General features: G+C 50.0%; 1 protein-coding gene across 1 annotated transcript; it reads right to left on the bottom strand.

Annotated features, from left to right (window-relative positions):
• Nucleotides 1-1,063: 1,063 nt before the first annotated feature.
• On the bottom strand, nucleotides 1,064-2,026 carry LOC138246730 (taste receptor type 2 member 7-like). Its single transcript, XM_069201499.1, has one exon. The coding sequence runs from the start codon at nucleotides 2,024-2,026 to the stop codon at nucleotides 1,064-1,066; it is 963 nt and encodes a 320-aa protein (XP_069057600.1).
• Between the last annotated feature and the right edge of the window lie 21,147 nt (nucleotides 2,027-23,173).

The following is a 23,173-nucleotide window of genomic DNA, read 5'->3' as shown; positions in this document are numbered from 1 at the left end:
AAGAGGCATGTAGGCATGTATTGCAGCCATGCCAAGTTCTGTAGGTGTCTGAAAGCACCATATCATGCACAGTAGACATGCAGAGGGGTCACTTGAAGCTCACTGTGCAGGTACAGAAGCCATGACAAGTGTGTGCAGCAATCATGTCAGATGCCGTAGGCATGTACAGTAGTCATGTCAAGTACCGTCACTGTTTACAAACTTCAAGCACAGTAGGCATGCACTATAGTCACATGAAACTCTAAACGATAGGCACATAGAGTAACCATGTCAATATCTGTAGGTGAGTGAAGCCACCACATCAAGTAGGCATGTGCAGTAGACATGTGAAGATCAGTAGACATGCACAGTTGACTACCAAGTCCACTAGGCAAGTACAAAAACCATTTCAAGCTCAGTTGGGAAGCACTATAGCCAGCTACAGTACCAATGATATTGACTGCAGGCCATGTCAAACACAGCAGATGTGTATGCCTGAGCAGGTGTGTACAGTAGACATTTCAATCATGGAACCAAAGCCATGTCAGGTACAGTATGCATGTTCTGTGGACTGTCAAGTCGAGTAAGCCTGCATAGAATCCGTGTCTAGTACAATAGATGTCTGCAATAACCATGTCAAGAACCATTGTCATGCACCTCAGCCACGTCAAGCACAGTCGCTCTCTACAAAAGGAAAATATAGCAAGCATGCACAATAATCATGTAAAGCACAGCAGGCATGCACAGTAATCATGTGAGTACAGTAGGCAGTAGGCATGTACTATAGGTTGCTACGACAGTATGCATGTACAATAGCCTTGTTGACTGCAATATCACGTAAAGTACGCATGGGCAGTACCCACGTCAAACATATTTTCCTTTTATACTACCCATGCCAAATGCAATAAACACATATAATAGTATTTTCATGGACAGTTTTCACATAGAGTAGATGTATCAAGTACTCTAGGTGCCTACAGTAGTAGTGTGAAGTATCACATGTATGCACAGTTGCTATGACAGATAGAGTAGCTTGTCCAGGGGCCGTATCAAGTCCTGCGCTGGAGCATGTACGGTATCTGGGTCAAGATGTGTCCCCTTTGCAGCACCTTACACGATAGATGAGCCCAGTTAGGGTTTTCCTCAGTTTAGAGTTGCCCAGAATTATGATTAAAGAGTTAAAAGCTGGGAAGCTAGAAAATAAGAAAGTCTCTATTAAATATCCAGGGGTCTCTGGTATGACATCATTGAACTTTACGAGCCACTGAGAGATGAACATCAAGACATAGAGGGTGAAAAACAACGTGATCGTTCTCATAGCACCGCAGTAAGCATTGAGGCGGGTGCTTAGGAAGCCATTTTCATTGTGCCTCATACGCCTCATGTGAGTGCAGATAAAATTGAGGATTGCCACAGTGAAGAATGTTAGCATTGCCATGCACAATGAGCCAACAACGGCGATTATTGTGAAGGGAATGGATAGACATCCCTTTAATGCCCAGGAACGACTGTGGTATTCTTCGGAGGCATTTGAAGGTACAATGATGGAGGTGTTCACAACTGCATCCCCTTTGGTCTTGAGAAGTAGATCAGTGGTGAGGATGACTACACAGCTGGCCACAAAAATAAGGACGCATCCCAAGAGTAGCCAAGGCACAGTCCCCGGGAACTTCACCTTGAACCTCATGAAGGATGGGTTGTTGATATTTAGGATCTTCACGTAGAAGTAGATCAACAGCACCGTGGTGAACAAGATGCTGCAACAGCACAAGTAGGACATGACAATGAGAAAAAATTTGTGGACCTGATCCTGTTTGTAGATTTCTACCCACAACCAACGACATATTGTGCAAGCCAAATAAATACACAAGTGCAAAATATTGGTGACAGCCAGGCTGACTAAGATGATGTCTAAAGAGTAGAGATCAATGCTGCTTTTGACCCATTCAGTGCAATTCACGGTGATGATGAATATATTGCCCACTGCTCCGAAGACGAAGAAGACACCATGAAAAAACAAGCCAGGTATATCTTCGTGAGCGAGCATTTTGCCCTAGGGATACTCTGTCTTCAGATGGTGTTCCTGGTAAAACACAGGTTTCGCTTGTTCAAAGTCATCCAGAGATACTCTTGCTCGATTTAATGTCATTTCAAACTTTGTTTCCTGTGTTCAGTGCAATTTGTATTGTCACATTCAGCCACATGACTCATGCAAATGGTGTTATCATTTCTGTTTGCTGTCAAGTCATGTGTTCTACCAAATCCTTCCATCGCTCTAGGCATCAGACCAAAAGTTAAATATGCCTCTATTTTCATCGATGCAATTCAAATCCTGCATGTAAATGTGGATCAGGTATGAGCTGTACATGGGGTCAGGATTAGCTCTTTTGCAAATAATTTGCATTTACACCTGGTATGACAAATAACCCCATTATAAACTAATACACATTTTACTTCAATGCAAAGCAAAAGTGAAAGCATTTGGTATTCATTCTACGATTAAAGTTTTTTTTGCAATCAGGAGTTTCAATCCTCCCAAACACTGGGGCTCAGATTTACAAATATTTTGTGCCGTAGGTGCGCCACTTTTTGGTGCAGTTATGATACACAGTGTATTTCAGGGTTTTAAAAAGCTATGCAAAGAATTGTGTTACTTTGTGTCAGAAAGGAGTTACATGGATGGAGCATGAGCTTTTCAGTGCATGCCCCCATATATTTTGATGCAAAACCATATTTACTAAAGTCTGTACCCCGGGGTTCACTTCAAAATATTGCATATACCTAAGGCCGTTGTATTGAGGATAAATATTTTTATTTCTCCTCGTAACTACCTATTTATATGTGTGCTGCATTTAGTAGCACACATACTGAGAGAATAAGACTCTAAGAATAGATCTTGTGTAGAAAAGTAGTCCTTCCCTTGTGCCACAAGGGTGCCAGCGTTGGCGATGGGCGGCACACAGTGTGCCAGTGCAAACAGAAAGCACAACTGTGTCATAACTTAGTAAAAATTGAACATTTTTGCTCTCTCCCTTTTACATCATGTAGCACAGCTAATTCCCTTGCTGTGTTGCCTTGCATGAACATTTAGTGACTTTGGGTATGGATTCCAGAAAACTATGGCCCTCATTACAACCCTGGAGGTCAGTGTTAAAGCGACGGTAATACCGCGAACAGACCGGCGGAAAAAAAAATGGAATTACGACCGTGGCGGAAACCGCCAACATAGACAGCCACTTTAACACTCCGACCGCCACGGCGGTACAAACACCATGGCGGTCACCGCCAACAGACAGGCGGAACACAATGTACTGCCCACACTATTATGAGAGGCCAATCCGCCACCTTTTCTGGGGCAGAAGCAACGCAAACAAAAACACGGCGAAAACAGGACTTGGAAGGGAAAACACTCACCTCTCCACACCCCACGAGGAACCAGGACGCCATGGAGCCAGAACTCCAGATACTCCCTGCAATGGTATTCCTGCTCCTCTATCATGAGCACCAAAGATGGCGGCGACGACCACGGTGAGTACTGCACCTACAACACAGGGGAGGGGGGAGGGAAAAGAGAGTGACACACACATGCAACACGCAAAACCCCCACCACCACCCTCACCCACAACAACATACACACAAATACATCCTGCAACATTACATTTGCACCCCCCACCCCCCCTGGAAGAACGCTAGGACAAAAGGAAATGAGTTGAACAATTGTAATCATGAAAAAACAGTAGTCAAAACTCGAAATACAGTATATTCAATTATGTACACCAACTACACAAGTCCGGATAGTGCACCAATTATTGTCCGTGGACCACTGGGCCCAAAATGCATGGGCGAGGCTCACACTAGATACCAGACTTCAAACGGAGAGAACATTGCAGGGGCATCAGATCGAAATGAAACAGGCACCTCAGGGGGAAGGCAAGGGGGGGCACCTCAGCCAGATGAGTGCACAACGCCACTGCTCCACAAGGGGGCTCCATGCCCACTGCTGTATCCTGGGGAGTGCAAAGCCACAGTCTCTCAAGTCTCTCCAGTGGGTGGTTTGCCCACTGCTGCATCCTGGGGAGTGCCAAGCCACACACTCTCAAGTCTCTCCAGTGGGTGGTTTGCCCACTGCATTATCCTGGGGAGTGCAAAGCCACAGTCTCTCAAGTCTCTCCAGTGGGTGGGTTGCCCACTGCATTATCCTGGGGAGTGCAAACCACAGTCTCTCAAGTCTCTCCAGTGGGAGGGTTGCCCACTGCATTATCCTGGGGAGTGCAAAGCGCCAGTCTCTCAAGTCTCTCCAGTGGGTGGTTTGCCCACTACATTATCCTGGGGAGTGCAAAGCCACAGTCTCTCAGGTGGATGCCTTTCTCCACTGGTTCTAGAGGGGTCATTGTGCCCAGAGTGCTTCATCCTGCCAAGGACTGAAGTAGTGGATGTGATACTCCACTGGTTCTGGAGGGGGCTTTGTACCCAGAGTGCTTCATCCTGCCAAGGACTGAGGTAGTGCATGTGATACTCCACTGGTTCTGGAGGGGGCTTTGCGCCCAGAGTGCTTCATCCTGCCAAGGACTGAGGTAGTGGAATGTGATACTCCACTGGTTCTGGAGGGGGCTTTGTGCCCAGAGTGCTTCATCCTGCCATGGACTGAGGTAGTGGATGTCTTTCTCCACTGAAGGTGGTGCATCATGGAGGCTGCCCAGGCTCCTGGAACTGACCACCAGGCTTGGACGACTGACCACTGGGGATGGCAGCCATGTCTGCGCTGGTGCCACTGGCTCAGGATGTCATGGGGTTGCTGGCGGTGCTTGCGGCGGTGTCAGTCGCGGCGGTGTTTGCGGTGGGCTCTGTTGCAGCGGTGCTTGTGGCAGGCTCTGTGGCATCGGTGCTGGCAGCAGACTCTGTGGCATCGGTGCTGGCGGCGGACTCTGTGGCAGCGGTGCTTGCGGTTGGCTCTGTGGCATCGGTGCTGGTGGCAGACTCTGTGGCAGCGGTGCTTACGGCAGACTCTGTGGCGGTGGTGCTGGCGGCGGGCTCTGTGGCGGCGGTGCTGGTGGCTCGGTCAGTGACTGTGGTGCTGGCTGTGGGCTCTGTGGCGGCGGTGCTGGTGGCGGGCTCAGTGACTGCGGTGCTGGTGGCGGGCTCAGTGACTGCGGTGCTGGTGGCGGGTTCAATGACAGCGGTGCTGGTGGCGGTGCATGTGGCGGTGCAGGTGGCGGTGCAGGTGGCGGTCTTCTCCGCCGTACAGGTTGGCGTCGACATGGACACAAGGTGTGACACTGGTCTCATTGTCGGTGCCACCATGCCCTCTCCTGACCTGACATTTATTTTCTGGCCCTTCCCCACCTTGGATGGTGGCACAGCTGTCTTGCCACTATCCCCTTTCGTTTTCCCTGAGCCCTTGGTGGCAGGTGTTTTCGGCTTTTCCCTCTTGTATGTGGGCAACTTTTTTTACTTTAGCAGGTGGCGGAATGTCCTTGCCCTCGCTCCGTGGCACACTGGCAGCCCTGATGCTTGGCACACTCCAATAGCCCACAGTTGCTGGCACCACTGTGCCCAAAGTTGTGATGGCTGAGATGCTGGGTTGGGACCTGGAAAGCCTGGCCCTAGGGGACGGAGAGGGGGGGATGTGTAGGGAAGAGGTCAATATTAGCCAGGAAAAGTTTGTTAGACACACTGGGACGGGTAGATGGAGTGGGTTTGGGAGTGGAGGAAGAGGTAGTGGTTGTAGGAGGTGTACGTTTGCTGATTTGGGTGAAGGTGCATGGTTCGGAGGCTGTTGTGAGGTGGATGGCTGTTGGGTGGGTGTATGTCTGCATTTGTGTACTTTGGGAGGTGAGTGAGTGCACGTGAGCGGCCTGTGGTGATGGATCGTGCTGGTGATGGAGGTAGTGGCTGAAGGTGTAGTGCATGCAGGTGTGAGTGGAGACGAGACAGGGAGGGAGGAGGACGATCTGCAGGAGGGGGACACAGTGGAGGCAGTGGATGTTGGTATGTGTGCATGGGTATGATGCTTATGTGAGTGCCTGTGGGATGTGTGGTGCTTATGTTTGCCAGAGCCACCCTTGTGTGTTGAGGTGTGTGCATGCTGGTCTGATGGTGTGCTTGGGATAGGCTGAGGTACAGGGGATTGGGTCTGGGTGGAGGAAGTTGGAGGGGGAGGCTTGACACAGAGACAATGGCTGCCATCAGTGCTGAGGCCAGATCCTGAAATGCTCTCTGTTGGGCTGCCTGGCCAGAATGAATGCCCTCTAGGTATGCATTTGTTTGTTGCAAATGCCTCTCGACACCCTGGATGGCATTCACAATGGTAGACTGCCCAACAGTGAGGGATCTCAGGAGGTCAACAGCCTCCTCACTGAGGGCAGCAGGGCTGATTGGGGCAGGGCCTGAGGTGCCTGGGGCGAAGGAGATGTCCACCCTCCAGGGTGAGCGGCCACAGGACACACGCTGAGGGGCTGCTGGGAGGGTGGTGCTGGTAGGGGGGGTGGCGGCTGTACCTGTTGATGCGGGGGCACAGAGGGGCCCGCCACCGCAAGGTAGCTCCCATCAGAGGAGGAGTCGCTGTCACTGCTGTCACCTCCTGTCCCGCCGTGGAGCTCCCCTGGCCCTCCGTCCATCTGGTGGCTTCAGACTCCGTTGTCTCGCCCTCCAGGGCCAAGTGGGATGCAGTTCCCTCCTGCTCTGGTGCCACTGCTCCTCCGCCTGATGATGCAGTTGCACACAAGAACAGGGAGACCACAAAAAGGGGGGGGGGAGACAACCAGCGGACACAGTGCAGAAATCAACAGTTCCTGGGTGAGGTAAGTAATTGTTAAGTTCACAGGTAAGTAAAACACTTACAGGGTTCAAAGTTGGGTCCAAAATAGGCCACCGTTGGGGGTTCAAGGCAACCCCAAAGTTACCACACCAGCAGCTCAGGGCCAGTCAGGTGCAGAGGTCAAAGAGGTGCCCAAAACACATAGGCTTCAATGGTAGAACATGGGTGCCACGGTTCCAGTCTGCCAGCAGGTAAGTACCCGCGTCCTCAGGGGGCAGACCAGGGGGGTTTTGTAGGGCACCGGGTGGGACACAAGCAGGCACAGAAAGTACACCCTCAGCGGCACAGGGGTGGCCGGGTGCAGAGTTCAAACAGGCGTCGGGTTTTGCATTGAAAGCAATGGGGAGACCCTGGGTTCTCTTCAACGATGCAGGCAGGCACGGGGGCTCCTCGGGGTAGCCACCACCTGGGCTAGGCAGAGGGTTGGCTGGGGGTCGCTCCTGCACTGGAGTTTGGTTCCTTCAGGTCCTGGGGGCTGCGGGTGCAGTGTTGGTTCCAGGCGTTGGGTCCCTTGTTACAGGCAGTCTCGGTCAGGGGGATCCTCTGGATTTCTTCTGCAGGCGTTGCTGTGCGGGCTCAGGGGGGTCATCTCTGGCTACTCACGGGCTTGCAGTCGCCGGGGAGTCCTCCCTGTAGTGTTGGTTTTCCGCAGGTCGAGCCGGGGGCGTCAGGTGCAGAGTGGAAAGTCTCACGCATTCAGCGGGAAACGTGAAGTCCTTAGAGTTGTTTCTTTGTTGCAAGAAAGTTGCAGATTGTTGAACAGGGCCACTGTGCACGGGAGTTTCTTGGTCCTTGGTTGCAGGGCAGTCCTCTGAGGCTTCAGAGGTCGCTGGTCCCTGTTGGATGCGTCACTGTTGCAGTTTTCTTCGAAGTTGGAAGACAGGCCGGTAGGGCTGGGGCCAAAGCAGTTGTCGTCTCCGTCTTCACTGCAGGGCTTCAGGTCAGCAGTCCTTCTTCTGGTTAAGGTTGCAGGAATCTATCTTCCTCGGTTCTGGGAGCCCCTAAATACTGAATTTAGGGGTGTGTTTAGGTCTGGGAGGGCAGTAGCCAATGGCTACTGTCCTTGACGGTGGCTACACCCTCTTTGTGCCTCCTCCCTGTGGGGAGGGGGGCACATCCCTAATCCTATTGGGGGACTCCTCCTTCTACAAGATGAAGGATTTCTAAAAGTAAGAGTCACCTCAGCTCAGGACACCTTAGAGGCTGTCCTAACTGGGGGGTGACTCCTCCTTGTTTTCCTCATTATCTCCTCAAGCCTTGCCGCCAAAAGTGGGGGCAGTGTCCGGAGGGGCGGGCATCTCCACTAGCTGGGATGCCCTGTGGCGCTGTAACAAAGGGGGTGAGCCTTTGAGGCTCACCGCCAGGTGTTACAGTTCCTGTAGGGGAAGGTGAGAAGCACCTCCACCCAGTAAAGGCTTTGTTCCTGGCCACAGAGTGACAAAGGCACTATCCCCATGTGGCCAGCAACATGTCTGGTGTGTGGCAGGCTGGCAGAAACTAGTCAGCCCACACTGGAAGTCGGGTATGTTTTCAGGGGGCATCTCTAAGATGCCCTCTGGGTGTATTTTACAATAAAGTGCACAGTGGCATCAGTGTGTATTTATTGTGCTGAGAAGTTTGATACTAAACTTCCCAGTTTTCAGTGTAGCCATTATGGTGCTGTGGAGTTCGTGTTTGACAGACTCCCAGACCATATACTCTTATGGCTACCCTGCACTTACAATGTCTAAGGTTTTGCTTAGACACTGTAGGGGCATAGTGCTCATGCACATATGCCCTCACCTGTGGTGTAGTGCACCCTGCCTTAGGGCTGTAAGGCCTGCTAGAGGGGTGACTTACCTATGCCACAGGCAGTGTGAGGTTGGCATGGCACTCTGAGGGGAGTGCCATGTCGACTTAGTCATTTTCTCCCCACCAGCACACACAAGCTGGCAAGCAGTGTGTATTTGCTGTGTGAGGGGTCCCCAGGGTGCCATAAGACATGCTGCAGCCCTTTAGAGACCTTCCCTGGCATCAGGGCCGTTGGTACCAGGGGTACCAGTTACAAGGGACTTACCTGGGTGCCAGGGTTGTGCCAATTGTTGAGACAAAGGTACAGTTTAGGTAAAGAACACTGGTGCTGGGGCCTGGTTAGCAGGGTCCCAGCACATGTTCAAATCATAACTTGGCATCAGCAAAGGCAAAAAGTCAGGGGGTAACCATGCCAAGGAGGCATTTCCTTACAAGGGGAAAAGGAAAAACTTTAACTATCCGGATCGTCACAGTCATTTGCCCACGTTCCCACCCTTGCCCTGACGCACATACACTCACCGTCCGCTCATGCAGGGCTCAGTTCCCCCCATGTATCTTCCATCCACAACACTCCAAACAGGCATTGCCCGTGCAGCATGCTCACAGTGTACTTACCTCTTTGTCTGGAGGACCATAGAGTAGCGTGTACTGAGGGAGGACCCCATCCACTAACTTCTCCAACTCCTCCGAAGTGAAGGCAGGGGCCCTTTCCCCAGACACATGAGCCATTGTCGCTTCCAGACTGAGGTCACAGCAGCACTTGCAGTGTAGGTCCTCTCCTGTCGAAGGCTGGGTATCAAGTGAGTGAACAGACAGAAAATGGCGGTCACGTCCGCGGCGGTGCGTACCGTCACCGCCGGTGTACATCGTCATTGGCTCCTCAGATCCATAGAATCCAATGTTAACCAATGCAGGATTGCGCTGCGGTCTTTGACCGCCTACCGCAATGGTGTAGAACGCCAGCGCAGTTACATCATATCCACTTGTCCCACCTTACAGGTCAGGCAGCCGCCATTTCAGGGGGCCACATGGCATTAATAATAACTGCGTCACACCTATCTAGGCCTTGCATACACACAGTAACAGGCACATTGCGGACTGACAAATGTGTGCTAATGACTTTTTTTAATACCTTAGTGTTGGCTGACACTCTGCTTGCTGTTCTCGTCCATAGGGCACGTCCGCTGGGGCAGGTGATGAGATGACGGCATCCTCCAGTGTACAGACCGCTGGTGGACCTGTCGACAATGGAAGAGAGACACGTAATAGTCACCTGCAGACCTGATCGTGCAACAGTCCATGAACTGTGTGCCCAGTAGGAGCCAGACCTGATGTCATCAATCCGCCATCCCACAGGGATCCCCCCTCTAGTGCAGGTCCTGTCAGTACTCCATTTCCTGGCAAGTGGGTCTTTTCAAACTACAGTGGCCATTGCATCAGGGATGTCCCAGCCTATGTTCTCAAACGTGTTGTCCAGAGTGTTGTCTGCCCTGCTGAAACACATGCTGAGCTACATTGTGTTCCCTCAGGTGGGGATTTGTCTACAGTGAAAGGTGACTTCTATGCCCTGGGACATATCCCCAACATCATAGGTGCCATTGATGGGACACATGTGGCCTTGGTACCCCCACGCAGGAGTGAACAGGTGTACAGAAACCCGAAGAGCTACCATTCTAAGAATGTGCAGATGGTGTGTTTGGCCGACCAGTACATCTCCCTTGTGAATGACACGTTTCCTAGATCAGTGCATGACGTTTACATTCTGAGGAATAGCAGCATTCCTTATGTGATGGGGCAACTCCAGAGGCACTGTGTGTGGCTAATAGGTGAGGACAAGGACCCTATACCCTGTGAATAGTTGTCTGGGGTTGTCCCTAAGGGTTAGTGTGTGTCTAACAGTTGTCCCTCGACATTTGCAGGTGACTCTGGGTACCCCAACCTGTCATGGCTACTGACCCCAGTGAGAAATCCCAGGACAAGGGCAGAGAAACGCTACAATGAGGCACGTGGGTGAACTAGGAGAGTGATTGAAAGGACCTTCGGCCTCCTGAAGGCCAGGTTCCGGTGCCTCCATATGACAGGTGGTTCTCTCTACTACTCACCAAAGAAGGTGTGCCAGATCATCGTGGCCTGCTATATGCTGCACAACCTGGCTTTGCGACGACAGGTGCCTTTTCTGCAGGAGGATGGTCCAGAAGGAGGTCTTGTGGCAGCTGTGGAGCCTGTGGACAGTGAAGAAGAGGAGGCAGAAGAAGAGGATATCGACAACAGAAACAACGTTATTTAGCAATACTTCCAGTGAGACACAGGTAAGAAGATGCCACTGAGCTAGCATAAGTCTGTCACTTTCACCCAGTGTATGGACCCTGACTTGTCATTTTGCCTTTCCATTTCACAGATGTGGGTCCCACTGTGTGACCTCTGCTATATTACCTCATGGACAAGAGCTGTGTTACATCAGTATGTTGACAATACAATTGACATTCCTGTATTCCATAGTTATTGCAAATACACATTTGTGAAAGCAAAGACTGACTCCAGATTGTTTTGTGATTCAAGGGTCTTTATTTCAGTGCTAATTAGTGGAGGGGGTTGTAAAATGGGCAGGGATGATGGTGGAGGAATGTCCATGGCAGAGTCCAGTCTATTTGTTTCACAGGTGCATTGTCCAAAGGGGCATAGGAAGTGGAGCTAGGGCAGTTGATGGATGGACAGGGTGACTAAGTGGGACAGAAGGATGACATTCAGGGGGGTCTCATTTCCTGGCGGCGGTCTTGGCATTGTTCTCTGTCTTTGTCCTGGATCTCAGGGACTGTTTGCGGGGTGGTTCTCCATCTGCAGGGGGTGGGGTGCTGGTGTCGTGGTCCTGTGGCTGTGCCTCCTGTCCACTAGCGCCGACGGAGGTGGTGGGCTGTTCATCATCCAGGCTAGTGTCAGGGGCCCCTTGTTGTGCCACAGTGTCCCTCCCGGTGTTCACAAGGTCCTTCAGCACCCCTACAATGGTGACCAGGGTGGTGGTGATGGACTTGAGTTTCTCCCTGATCCTCAGATACTGTTCCTCCTGCAGCCGCTGGGTCTCCTGAAACTTGGCCAATACTGTTGCCATTGTCTCCTGGGAACGATGGTACGCTTCCATGATGTTGGAGAGGGCCTCTTGGAGAGTGGGTTCCCTGGGCCTGTCCTCCCCCATCGCACAGCAGTTCTCCCAGTTCCCCTGTTTTCATGTACCTCTGTCCCCTGAACCGTGTGCCCACTGCCACTGCCGCCAGGTCCCTGATTTTCTTGTGGTGGTGGGTTTGCCTGGGTTCCCTGTAGAGGTGGACACACTGCTGCTTGACGTGTCCTGGAGACAGAGGGATGGACCAGCTGGGTGGGTGCTGTGCTGGTGTTTCCTGAGGGGGAGGCTCTGTGGTGGCAGTGCCAGTGTCAGGGGAACCGACTGTCCCGAGGTCCCAGATGGGCCCGGTCTGGTAATCTTGATTCTGTTGGACAGAGCTGCTGTCATCACTGTGGGCCTCTTTTGTGGGGGAAGTGGACATGTCTGGAACCTCCTGTCCAGTGCCATTGGGTAAGGGTCCTGCAGGGGTGTAAAGGCATGATTATTGCATCTGTGTGTGCCATCGTGTGCAATGGGTGGGTGACCCTGTACTCCAGTGCTTGCATTCTTGTCTAGGACCTTGTGTGATAATTGGTTTGGGGTCTGTGTGGGTATCTGTAGTGGACATGCTTTGGGGATGGGTGTCCATGCTTTGGTATTGCATGCAGGGCTTGGTGTTGGGATGGGTGGGTTTTGATAGTGGGACATTTGTGAGGTGTTGCAGTGATGGGGGTAAGGGTGGGGTATGTGATAGCATGCAGGTAGGGTGGGGGATGTAATAGTTAAGATCTGACTTACCAGAGTCCATTCCTCCTGCGAGGCCCTCAGGATGCAGTATAGCCAAGACTTGCTCCTCCCATGTTGTTAGTTGTGGGGGAGGAGGTGGGGTCCACCGCCAGACCTCTGTACTGCTGTCTTGAGACCACGGAACACACCTTCCCCCGTAGGTAGTTCCACCTCTTCCTGATGTCATCCCATGTTCTTGGATGCTGTCCCACTGCGTTGACCCTGTCTACGATTCTGCGCCATAGCTCCATCTTCCTTGCAATGGAGGTGTGCAGCACCTGTGATCCGAATAGCTGTGGCTCTACCCGGACGATTTCCTCCACCATGACCCTGAGCATCTCCTCAGAGAACCTGGGGTGTCTTTGAGGTGCCATGATGTGGTGTGGGTGATGTGAGAGGTGGTGTGTGTTGTGATGTTTGAGGGGATGTGTTTGTGTGTGTTGTCTGAGGTGCGTGGATGTTGTGTGTGTGATGGTGTTGTGTGCCTGTGGATGTTAGTGTTGTTCCTGGTGGTGTCTCTCTCTGGGCTTCTTTCTCAATTCTGGTCGTAAGGGTTTGTGGGTGATGTGGGTGTGTGTTTTATGTTGGATTGGGTGTGTGGGAGTGGTGTGTGAATGTGTATCAGGTGTGTGTATTTCGAATTGTCCAATGTGGTTGTGTTTTGTAAATGTGTGTGTATTTTGAGCATGGCGCTGTGTACCGCCAATGGTTTACCACGGTTGAAAGACCGCCGCATGGATTCGTGGGTCATGATAGTGTGGGCGTATTCCTGTTGGCGTGACGGTGTCGGTTTTGTTTCGCCAGTTTATCACTGACCTTTGGTGTGGCAGACTTGTGTGGGTGTCTGGATTTTGGCGGATTCCGGGCTGTAATAGCTGTAGTGGAATTCCGCCACCGCAGCGGTGTGTTGGCGGTCTTCTACACAGCAGTAAATGGGATTTACCGCCAATGTTGTAATGAGGGCCTATGTCATATAAGTCTGATGAGAAAATTGCATGAAGAAAGACTAGTGAGCAGAATTTATCAGAGAGAGTTTTGCAGTCAGAGTTCGAGGCAGGAGTCCAGGTTTGGAGGTTTGATTACTTTGAGAGACTGCAAGGACTTGGGCGAGCAGTCTCATCTGTTACCAAGAGACTTCAAGGCTTGTACCTTAAAGCTAGACCCACAACCGAAACCTGGGATGCCTACAACGCTTCCAAGATTAATGTTCTAACGTTTCTGTTCTGGGTTGCTAAATTTTCTCTAAACAAGAGTGTGTCCCAGAAATGTTTAGAACATAGACTGGCCAGATATTTAGTAATTAAATCTTCCCTCCTGGACTAGTTTATTTTTAAGCAGCAGCGATTACCGCTCTTGGAGGTTCAGGATCTCAACCAGGAAATCCTCATCCCACTGACCAGTGTGATTCTTTAATGTGGATAAAGTCACAACTCTTACCTCTGCAGGGGTTTCAGGATGTACTGGTGGTTCTCCTCCGCCATGAGAACAAGTGTGTCATGGTTGACTGTCACTGGATTGTGACACATGTGGCTGTCAATGTCCCACTGATGGGTTGAAAGAGGTGCAGACGAAGCAGAGAATAGCAGTTCTGCCAGTGACATCTTAAAGTGCTTTTAGGGCACTAGGCAAGACAACTTTGATGTTTGAACTCATTCTTTTGTTCAACAATTTCAGATAATCCATGGCTTTTAGTTACCAAATAGTATTGAATTATAAGTAATACATTAAAGAAGGGAACACACAAAGGGGCTCGATGCTGTAGGCCTTCTGAGATACTCTTTAACAGACCATGGAGTCAGAACCTACACAACCATCCAATACCCTCTCAACTGTTCGACACCCGAAACAACTAGTAGAAGCATGCTTCTCACCAAGACCCCCCCCATCTGATGTAGTATACATGCCTGACATAGAGAGCCTGATTAGAGTGATCAATGTGTTGTCCCAAGACCGGTGTAGGGACAAATCCAGATCTCTGTTGAAGGAGCATCATGCTGAACTCCTAGAGAACCAGCCTTCTTTTATAGAGACAGTGATCGCAGCATAGAGTGGCTCTGCCATGGTCTGTGCTGACTAACTAAGCCACTTGGAACTGCCTCTGGTCTCATACGTATCCTTTTCTTTTATAAAGTTGTGCCTGTCTTGTATGAAATTGCATATGCTACTATTCTGACTTTACTCTTCTCCCACTGTGATGTGCATTTTGATACCTTTCAATGTCACATAGTCTATATCATTGCCAACAATTTGTTGCACATCTTTGGCCTACCTGGGAGGTGGTTTCCTATTCCTTGGGAGAATGGGTAGAGGTGGGATTTGTGGTGACACAGGGGTCACTACGAAGTTGTAGCTCATTAGTAACATGACTGAGGGCCTGAGGCTAGTGTGTACTCTCCCTCTTCTTTGCTCTAATCAATAGTTCATAAGGTCTGCTGCTGAGCATCTCCTCTGGTGTTACTCTGGAACCCTGTGGCTGAGTATTGGGTCTTGCACTGCAGACTACAGTTTTCTTGTGCACGCATAAGCACACATTAGTTGGGACCACACTTGTGGCTCTCTCTCACCTGGCTTCTTCTTTGCTACACATATTCCATTACTCATTTGATAGAGAATGGTGCCATCCCTCCTGGGAAAAAAGTGGTCAGGAGATTGTTGTCGAGGTAGCACTTTCTGGTCCTTCATCACATGTCCAGGTATTGATTCGGCCTTGTGACAATGTCCCAATTGCCACAGAGTGGTATACCACTTCATATCCTCTCACTAAATATCAATGGCTTATCCAGTTTTGTTAATTGTAAGAGAATTCCCACCTTTCTCCAACACCACTAGATACTGCACTGTTGCAGAAATTGCACGTGCCTGCCACTGAAATAAACAAGCTGCAGAGAGGTTGGGTTGGATGGGTAGTGGGGATTAGCTTCAGGGCCCCTCCAGGTACTGGGATTCCAGAGCCCACAACCTCCTCTTTACCACAGAGAAAGTGTGGCAGGGCTGTTTTATTACAAACATCTCTCCCTCAGAGGCTCGTGAAGACCTGGACAGATCCTTAGGGCAGATATGCCTTCATGAAGCTGAAGCTGGGGGAAAGGGGTTTTATCCTGTGTTCTGTATATGAACAGGCTGAGGGTAAATCTGTCTTCCTCTGTCAATTGAAACGCCTCTTCAAAGAATTTTGTCACCCTAAATTGTTCGTAAGGGGAGAAAGGAACCTTTCTCCAGATCTGCTCCTGGACCACACTAGCACCCCTGCTCACCAAAATGCCACAAAGAGAGCACAGATCATGGATTTCCTGGGAGACCATGGCTTAATAGACATATGGCAGATAGACAATCCCATGGACAAAGACTATAGCGCCATTTCATTGGTCTACAATATAACCTTCAGACTGGACTCATGAGGCTCGTACTGACCATAGGTCATAGACCTCCTACAATTGGCCTTTAGCATATGCAGGCATCAAATACCGCCTCAGGAAAGAAAAGAAGGTTTTGAATGCCCATGTCCAGGATTCTATTGTGTGGTCATTGGCTTGACATATATAGTTCAGCTGAACACACTTTTGGAATGCAAGCAGTCCCTATACTATTAAATGAAACTTGGAGTTTTAAGTTTGGTGGAGGGGGAGCTACTGCTCTGCTCATCTCAAATTGACCTGGAGATTGCCAGTTCGAGAAACTGTACATGAAAAGGAAAATGACCCCTTCATTAGGAGTTGAGGATGTACACATGGGGAACATCTGTCCATACCCATTATAACCCTGTCCACATAAAAAAAAGAGTCCTTAAGGCCCCCAAACACTATGGATGGGGTAGAGGTTTTTGGTTTTCTTTGGATGTTGTTTTTCAGTTTTTAGTTGGAGGGATTGGACCACAAAGTAGCTAGAACCAGGTGTTTCCTTCCCAAAGTACAATGTCATATTGTCCTGCAGTGCATGGACACGTTAGCTGTGTTATGTTGCTGGACTGACAGCTCTGTGCTCCCTCTTCTCATCTTTGGTGTTACATGTGACAAGACTTTGTTGTTAGGATAACCTAACATAACAGGTGCATCCCCCCCACCCCCGACTTCCACAAGAGGTCTCTTGGTGCTATTGACAGACAACAAGTGTTTATTTTTAATTGTTCTTATTTGATTGACCTCAGCAGTATAAAAGCCTAAATAAATCTGGTGGGAATTGACCCTGTGACTATGGAGTCGAGCAAAGATCCCTGCAGTGGCTGCATTAGCCCACTGAGCTAACATACCAGGCTGGATAAGTTGATGGCTATTGCTTTTCTATGTGAACTTAAATGTTATATTTGTGAGAACGTTGCTTACATGTTTCTTCTGAGCATCACCTGTGGCCTCATCTTCTCTTGCAGCCATTGTCTGGGATGTTCATTTGGAAGGGCAATTACTTGCTTTCATCCAATTGTCAATGAAAGGGCAAGATCTTTTCCCTTTTTATGTGCCACATTTGGGGCAGATATTTGGTGTTAGAAATGGGATCTCTAGTTGGCAGAGGTATACACAGTTGTCCAAGTTGGGACCACAATCCTAGTCAGGGTAAGTCACACACAACCCAAATTGTTCTGTTCCCCCCTCTGGTAGCTTGGCACTGACCAGTCAGGGTTAACTTAGATTGCAATGTCTAAAGTATTTGTGCAATAAACCTTGCAATAACACAGTGAAAACACAACAAAAATACACCTCACAGGTTTAGAAAAATAGAATATATTTATCTGAGTGAATTAAGGTCAAAACAATCAAGATTTGATAAGTACAACTTGACATACCACTTTTGTAATGCTAAGAAGAGACTTAAGACTTTAAAAAGCACAAGTGTCTCTTGCAAGAACAAGGTACCTGGTATGTGTCAAAATTACATGAGGCAGCAGTCCTTCACAGCAAAGAAGTCCACGTGAGTCCTTTGGGCAGCCAGGCAGCTCCTCTTGGCAGGTTGCATGTTCTGGTTCAGAGCATCAGTCCCAAGAAGTGTCTAAGTTGGTAGGGTCAGGGACCCAGTTTATATACACAAAAGTGCCTTTGAGGTGGGGGAGACTTCAAAGAGTGGTTTTGAAGTGCACAAGTTCTCCTTTCAGTACAACCCTGTCTGCCAGGATCCCAGTCAGGGGTTTGGCAGTCCAATGTGTGAGGGCAGGCCACTGTCCTTTGAAATGTAAGAGTCAGACCCTCCACCCTTCCAGCTCAGGAAGACTCATTCATTATGCAGATGTGTGCAGGTGTGACTGAGCATCCTGTGATTGTGGTTGTCTGGGTGAAATGCACAAGGGAGCTGTCAACCATCCCAACCCAGATGTGGACTGGAGACAGGACAGGCTGTAAGGCAAAGAAGGATTTTAAGTGCAGAGAAATGCTCACTTTCTAAAGGTAGCATTTCTAAAACAGTAATATGAAATCCAACTGTCAGGAGGACTTTGTATTACCATTCTGGCCATACTAAATATGACCTGTCTACCCCTTTCTGATCAGAACTTACCACTCAACCAGTAAATGAGGGTAGCCCTGCATTAGCCTATGAAAGGAGCAGGCCTCACAGTAGTGGAAAATGAATTTAGGAGTTTTCCACTACCAGGACATGTAAAACACACAGGTATATGTCCTGCCTTTTACCTACTAGTAGCCTGCCCTATGTGTTATCCAGGGCCTACGTTATGGGAAACTTATATGTAGAAAAAGGTAAGTTTCAGGTTTGGCAAGTACTTTTAAATGCCTAGTCAAACTGGCAGTGAAACTGCACACAAAGGCCTTGCAATGGCTGGCCTGAGACATGGTTAAGGGGCTAATTATGTAAGTGGCACAATCAGTACTGCAGGCCCACTAGTAGCATTTAATTTACAGGGCCTGGGCACATGCAGTGCACTTTACTAGGGACTTACAATTAAATTAAATATGCCAATTGGGTATAAGACAATGGCACCATGTTTTAAGGTAGCGAGCATATGGACCTTATCATTGGTTAGCAGTGGAGGGAGGCAGGCATAACATAGGGGGTGACCAACCTAAGGCTGTCAGGTCTAACATGTGTCCCCCCAGATGAAAGTGGGGAGAGCTACCCAACCCCTTGGGAGCTCTCATCGCTAAGGCGGAAGTATCTGGAGAGACCATCAGCCATCAACATGGGGGTGGTCAGTCCCCGGGCGATGCTCCACCGTAAAGTCCATTCCCTGTGGGGAAATGGACCACCTCAAGAGTTTAGGATTTTCACCCCTCTTCTGCATGAGCCATCTGAGAGGTCTGTGGTCTGTCTGAACCCAGAAGTGAGTCCCAAACAGGTATGGTCTCAGCTTCTTCAGTGCCCAGACCACAGCAAATGATTCTCTTTCAATAGAACTCTACCTCTGTTCCCGTGGTAATAGTCTTCTGCTAATAAAAACTACTGGTTGGCCCTCCTCATGTGGCTGTGCTGGAACTGCCCCTCTGCCATGCTCTGAAGTGTTTGTATGCACGATTAATTCTTTAGAGTAGTCAGGTGCCTTGTGCATGGGTGCTGTGCACATGGCTTCCTTCAAGGAGTCAAAGGCTTTCTGACAAGGCTCTGTCCAATTCACCAACCTAGGTTGCTTTTTGGATGTGAGTTCTGTTAAGGGGGCCACGATGGTGCCATAACCTTTAACAAATCTGCGGCAATATCCGGTGAGACCTAGGAGGCTCTCACCTCTGTCTGGGTTCTAGGTGGCTGCCAGGCCTTGATTGTTTCAATCACAGCCTGTAGGGGTTGCACCTTGCCACCACCTACGAGGTGTCCCAAGTACAGCACGGAACCCTGCCCAATCTGGCACTTACCGACCTTGATGGTTAGGCCTGCCTGTTGCTTGGCCTGAAGCACCTCCTTGAGGTGGAGCAGATGTTCCTCCCAGCTGGAACTATAGACGGTGATGTCATCTAGGTAGGCTGCGCAGAAGGCATCCTTGCCAGCTAGGACCCCGTTAACCAATCATTGGAAGGTAGCAGGGGCATTTTTCAGTCCAAAGGGCATTACTATGAACTGGTAATGACCCTCAGGAGTAGAAAAAGCAGATCTCTCTTTTGCCCCCTCAGTCAAGGCGATGTCAGTACCCTGACATGAGGTCAAAGGTACTGAGGCACTTGGCAGTGCCCAGGCTGTCTATAAGCTCATCAGCTCTGACTGACATTTGTCTTTGTAACAGAGTTGAGACCCTGGTAGTCCATGCAGAACCTAAGCTCTGGTTTGGCACCGGGGGCATCAGCCTTTGCAACCAACATCACTGGGACCAGGGACTGCTGGACTTCTCAATCACCCCAAGAGACAGCATCTTGGAAACTGCCTCCTTGATTCTGGAGCTCACCTTATCCAACACTCTGTAAATTGTATTCTTTACAGGGGGCTGTTCCCTGTGTCAATAATGGACACACAAGTGTTTGAGTCCAGGGGTGAGGGAACACAGGGAAAAGAACTGCTCCAATAACTCGTAGCAGTCTCCTCTCTGATCTAGGGTCAGGGAGTCAGATAGATTAACACCCTACACTGACCCATCACCTTCCTTGACACAGAGAAGGTTGGGGAGAGGCTCAGTCTCCTCCTCCATACTCTCATCTGTTACTAGAAGCATGCTAACTTCAGACCTCTCAAAATGAGGCTTCAGTCTGTTCTGATGGAGCACCCGTAGGAGGTTTCTAGGGGACTTGAGGTCCACTAAGTAAGTGGCCTCCCCCTTCCGCTCCTTGATCTCGAAAGGGCTAGTCCAGTGGTCCTGCAGAGCCCTGGGCTCTACTGGCTTCATTACCCAAACTTTGTCTCCAGGTGAGAATTCTACCAGGGTGTCCTTCTGGTGATACCATTGCTTCATCACCGCTTGACTGACTTCGAGGTTGCTCTTGGCCTCTTTACAGAAGCGTTGCATCTAGTTGCTGAGGGCCAGCATGTAACTGACCACATCCTGGGGGTGGGGCTCCTAGGAGCTTTCTCCCACCCCTCTTTCACTATGCTTAGGGGTCCCCTGACAGGGTACCCATAGAGAAGTTCAAAGGAGCTGAACCCCACCCCTTTCTGGGACACCTCCTATAAGCAAAGAGAAGGCATGGCAAGAGGAAGTCCCACTTATGTCTCATGGCCTCAGATTGGCCTGGGATCATGCCCTTTAGGGTCTTGTTGAACCTTCCACAAGCCCATTGGATTGAGGATGTTAAGGGGTGGTGAACCTGTAGAATACTCCATACACATCCCACATGGACTTCATGTACACAGACATGAAGATCGTGCCTCTGTCAGACACAACCTGTTTTGGGAATCCCACATGAATAAATATCCCCATTAGAGCTCTGGTCACCACCGGTGCAGTCACTGTCCTTAGAGGGATCGCCTCTGGATAGCGGGTGGCATGGTCCACCAAAACTAGGATAAACCTGTTGCTTGAGGCAGTTTTGGGGTCCAAGGGACCAATGACGTCGATGCCCACTCTTTCAAAGGGGGTGCCAACGACAGGGAGTGGGATCATGGGGGCCTTGAGCCTTTTCCCTGTCTTACCACTAACCCGGCAGGTTGGGCAGGACCAACAGAAAGCATCCGAGGCCTCCCACATTCTGTGCCAATCAAAGTGGGTGACAAGCCTGGCGAAGGTCTTGTCTTGCCCCAAATGTCCTGCCAGGGGGATGTTGTGAGCCAAACTCAGTAGGAAGGCCTGGTAGCACTGGGGGACCACCAGCTCACATTCTGCCCTAGCTTCTGGCACCTTAGGCTCACTGTAAAGGAGATCATTCTCCCAATAAATATGGTGATCGCCAGAGGCTTCACCTTCTGCTTGGGTCAAGGACTGTCACCTCAAACCCTCAAGAGTGTGGGACTCTTTCTGTGCTTTGGAGAACTCCTCCCTGGTTGGCCCACCCTCAACTTGCCAGCCAGCAAGCTCAGGCAGGTTACGCAGGGTGGCAATTTCCACCCAGTTGGCTCAGGGGCCTTCTCCTCTGGGACCCCGTCAACCACTGTGGGAACTTCTGGGACCAGTTTCCCTTACCCTTTACCCCTCCCTTTTGCAGTTGTCTGGGACATTGTTCCAGGCTCCAGATGCCCTTGACTCCTTTCCTGGGCAGCCATGGACCTTGTGGTCATGCAGACTCACTCAGGCAAACCTAACATCTTGAGGTGAGACCTGAGCTCCACCTCCTTCCATGTAGTATGCTCAAGGTTGTTGCCTAGCGGAAAATCTACAGGCATGGCAGGACTCACAGCTACTTTTAAAGTACCAGAGGCTCCCCCACTCAAAGGCAACAAGAGCCACCGGTAGGTGACTCACAATTGTCAGCGAATATGACCTGGTGGAATGTATTGGGGATGACCTGTTCTGATGACTCCAGCTGACCTCTGACAGTAGTCATGTTGGCTCCTGTGTCACGCAGAGCCTCTACCCTTTGCCCATTAATGGTGACCCACTGCCTATACTTGAAAGTGTTCACAGGCATGTGGGCTTTTGGCACCATTTCCTCATCTCCCAGGGACACTAGGCTTACCTCTATCTGTTCCCCAAAGCTATCTGGGACTACCTTCTCCTCAAGCGCTACGCTAGCCAACCCCAGTGTCTGCCCTCCAGTGGGGGGCAGTGCCTTCAGTGGACACTTGGAGTCACCCTTGAAGTGCCCATACTTGGTGCACTCTGAGCATTTCGGTACATACTTCCCTTTCTCTTTGTCAAAGAAGACTGGCCTCTTTTCAGAGTAAGGCTAGGACTGGTTATCATCATCCCCCTGGGAAATGTTTTGGGGGACCTTTTGAGTACTCCTTATTTTTAAGTTTTTCTCCCCCCTTGTGCTTCTGATGGGAACCCTGACCACCTTTGTGGGTGTCCCCCCCAGATAACTTTTTGGACACTCTGGTGCTAACCCAGGCCTCCGCCTCCTCAGCAAGCTACCTAGGATCAGTCAGCTTACTGTCAGTCAGGTGCTGGTCCAACTCTGTAAAGCAAACAATGAGCATATGCTCTCTCAGGATCAAATTATACAACCCCCACATAGTCATCTACTTTACTGCCCACACCCATCCATTCAGTGCCTTACTGGAAAAATCAAAAAAGTCTAACCAAGTTTGTGTGTGGAGTTTGGTGCTGTCCCTGAAACTCTGACGGTATTTCTCAGGGGTCAGCCCAAACTTGGCAATCAAAATGGCCTTCATGGGTGAGTATGTGTACTGACCCTTTGGGTCTAATGTGAGAAGTGTGTTCCTCCAAATAGCTGGAACATGTTTCCACATAACCGCCCCCCCATTGGTCTTCAGAAACCCCATGGGCCCTTAGTGCAATTTCATATGCAGCAAACCATTTATCAATGTCATCTCCCTCCACATAACCAGTCACTACTTCTTTGGGCATGCAAACCTTCCTTTTTCCAGCAGGTCCTGCATGTATGCTGCCACCATTACTGCTGGACTCAGACTGCCTAGACTTGAGGTCCAGCTCTGTGAGACTCGGTTCATGAACCAGAAGCAGTTTCTTTTCAGCAAATGCTCTCTCAGCTACCGCCTCAGTTCTCTCCTCCTTTGCCTCTCTCTGAGCATTCCTTTCTTCTGCCTCCATGGTTAACCTTGCCATTTGCAATTGAAATTATCTCTCATCCCTCCTTTCTCTGCTATCAGGTCATGGATAGAGACACTTCCCTCTGGTTTACCAGGGGGCACAATTCCAGGGGTAACATCCCCTACTACTGGTGGCAAATCCTCTGAGGGGTCATTCTCTGGCTCCTCCACCTCAA

Source organism: Pleurodeles waltl, chromosome 7, assembly GCF_031143425.1.
Source record: "Pleurodeles waltl isolate 20211129_DDA chromosome 7, aPleWal1.hap1.20221129, whole genome shotgun sequence".
NCBI classification, from domain to species: Eukaryota; Metazoa; Chordata; class Amphibia; order Caudata; family Salamandridae; genus Pleurodeles; species Pleurodeles waltl.
This window is presented reverse-complemented; position numbering and strand designations above follow the sequence as displayed.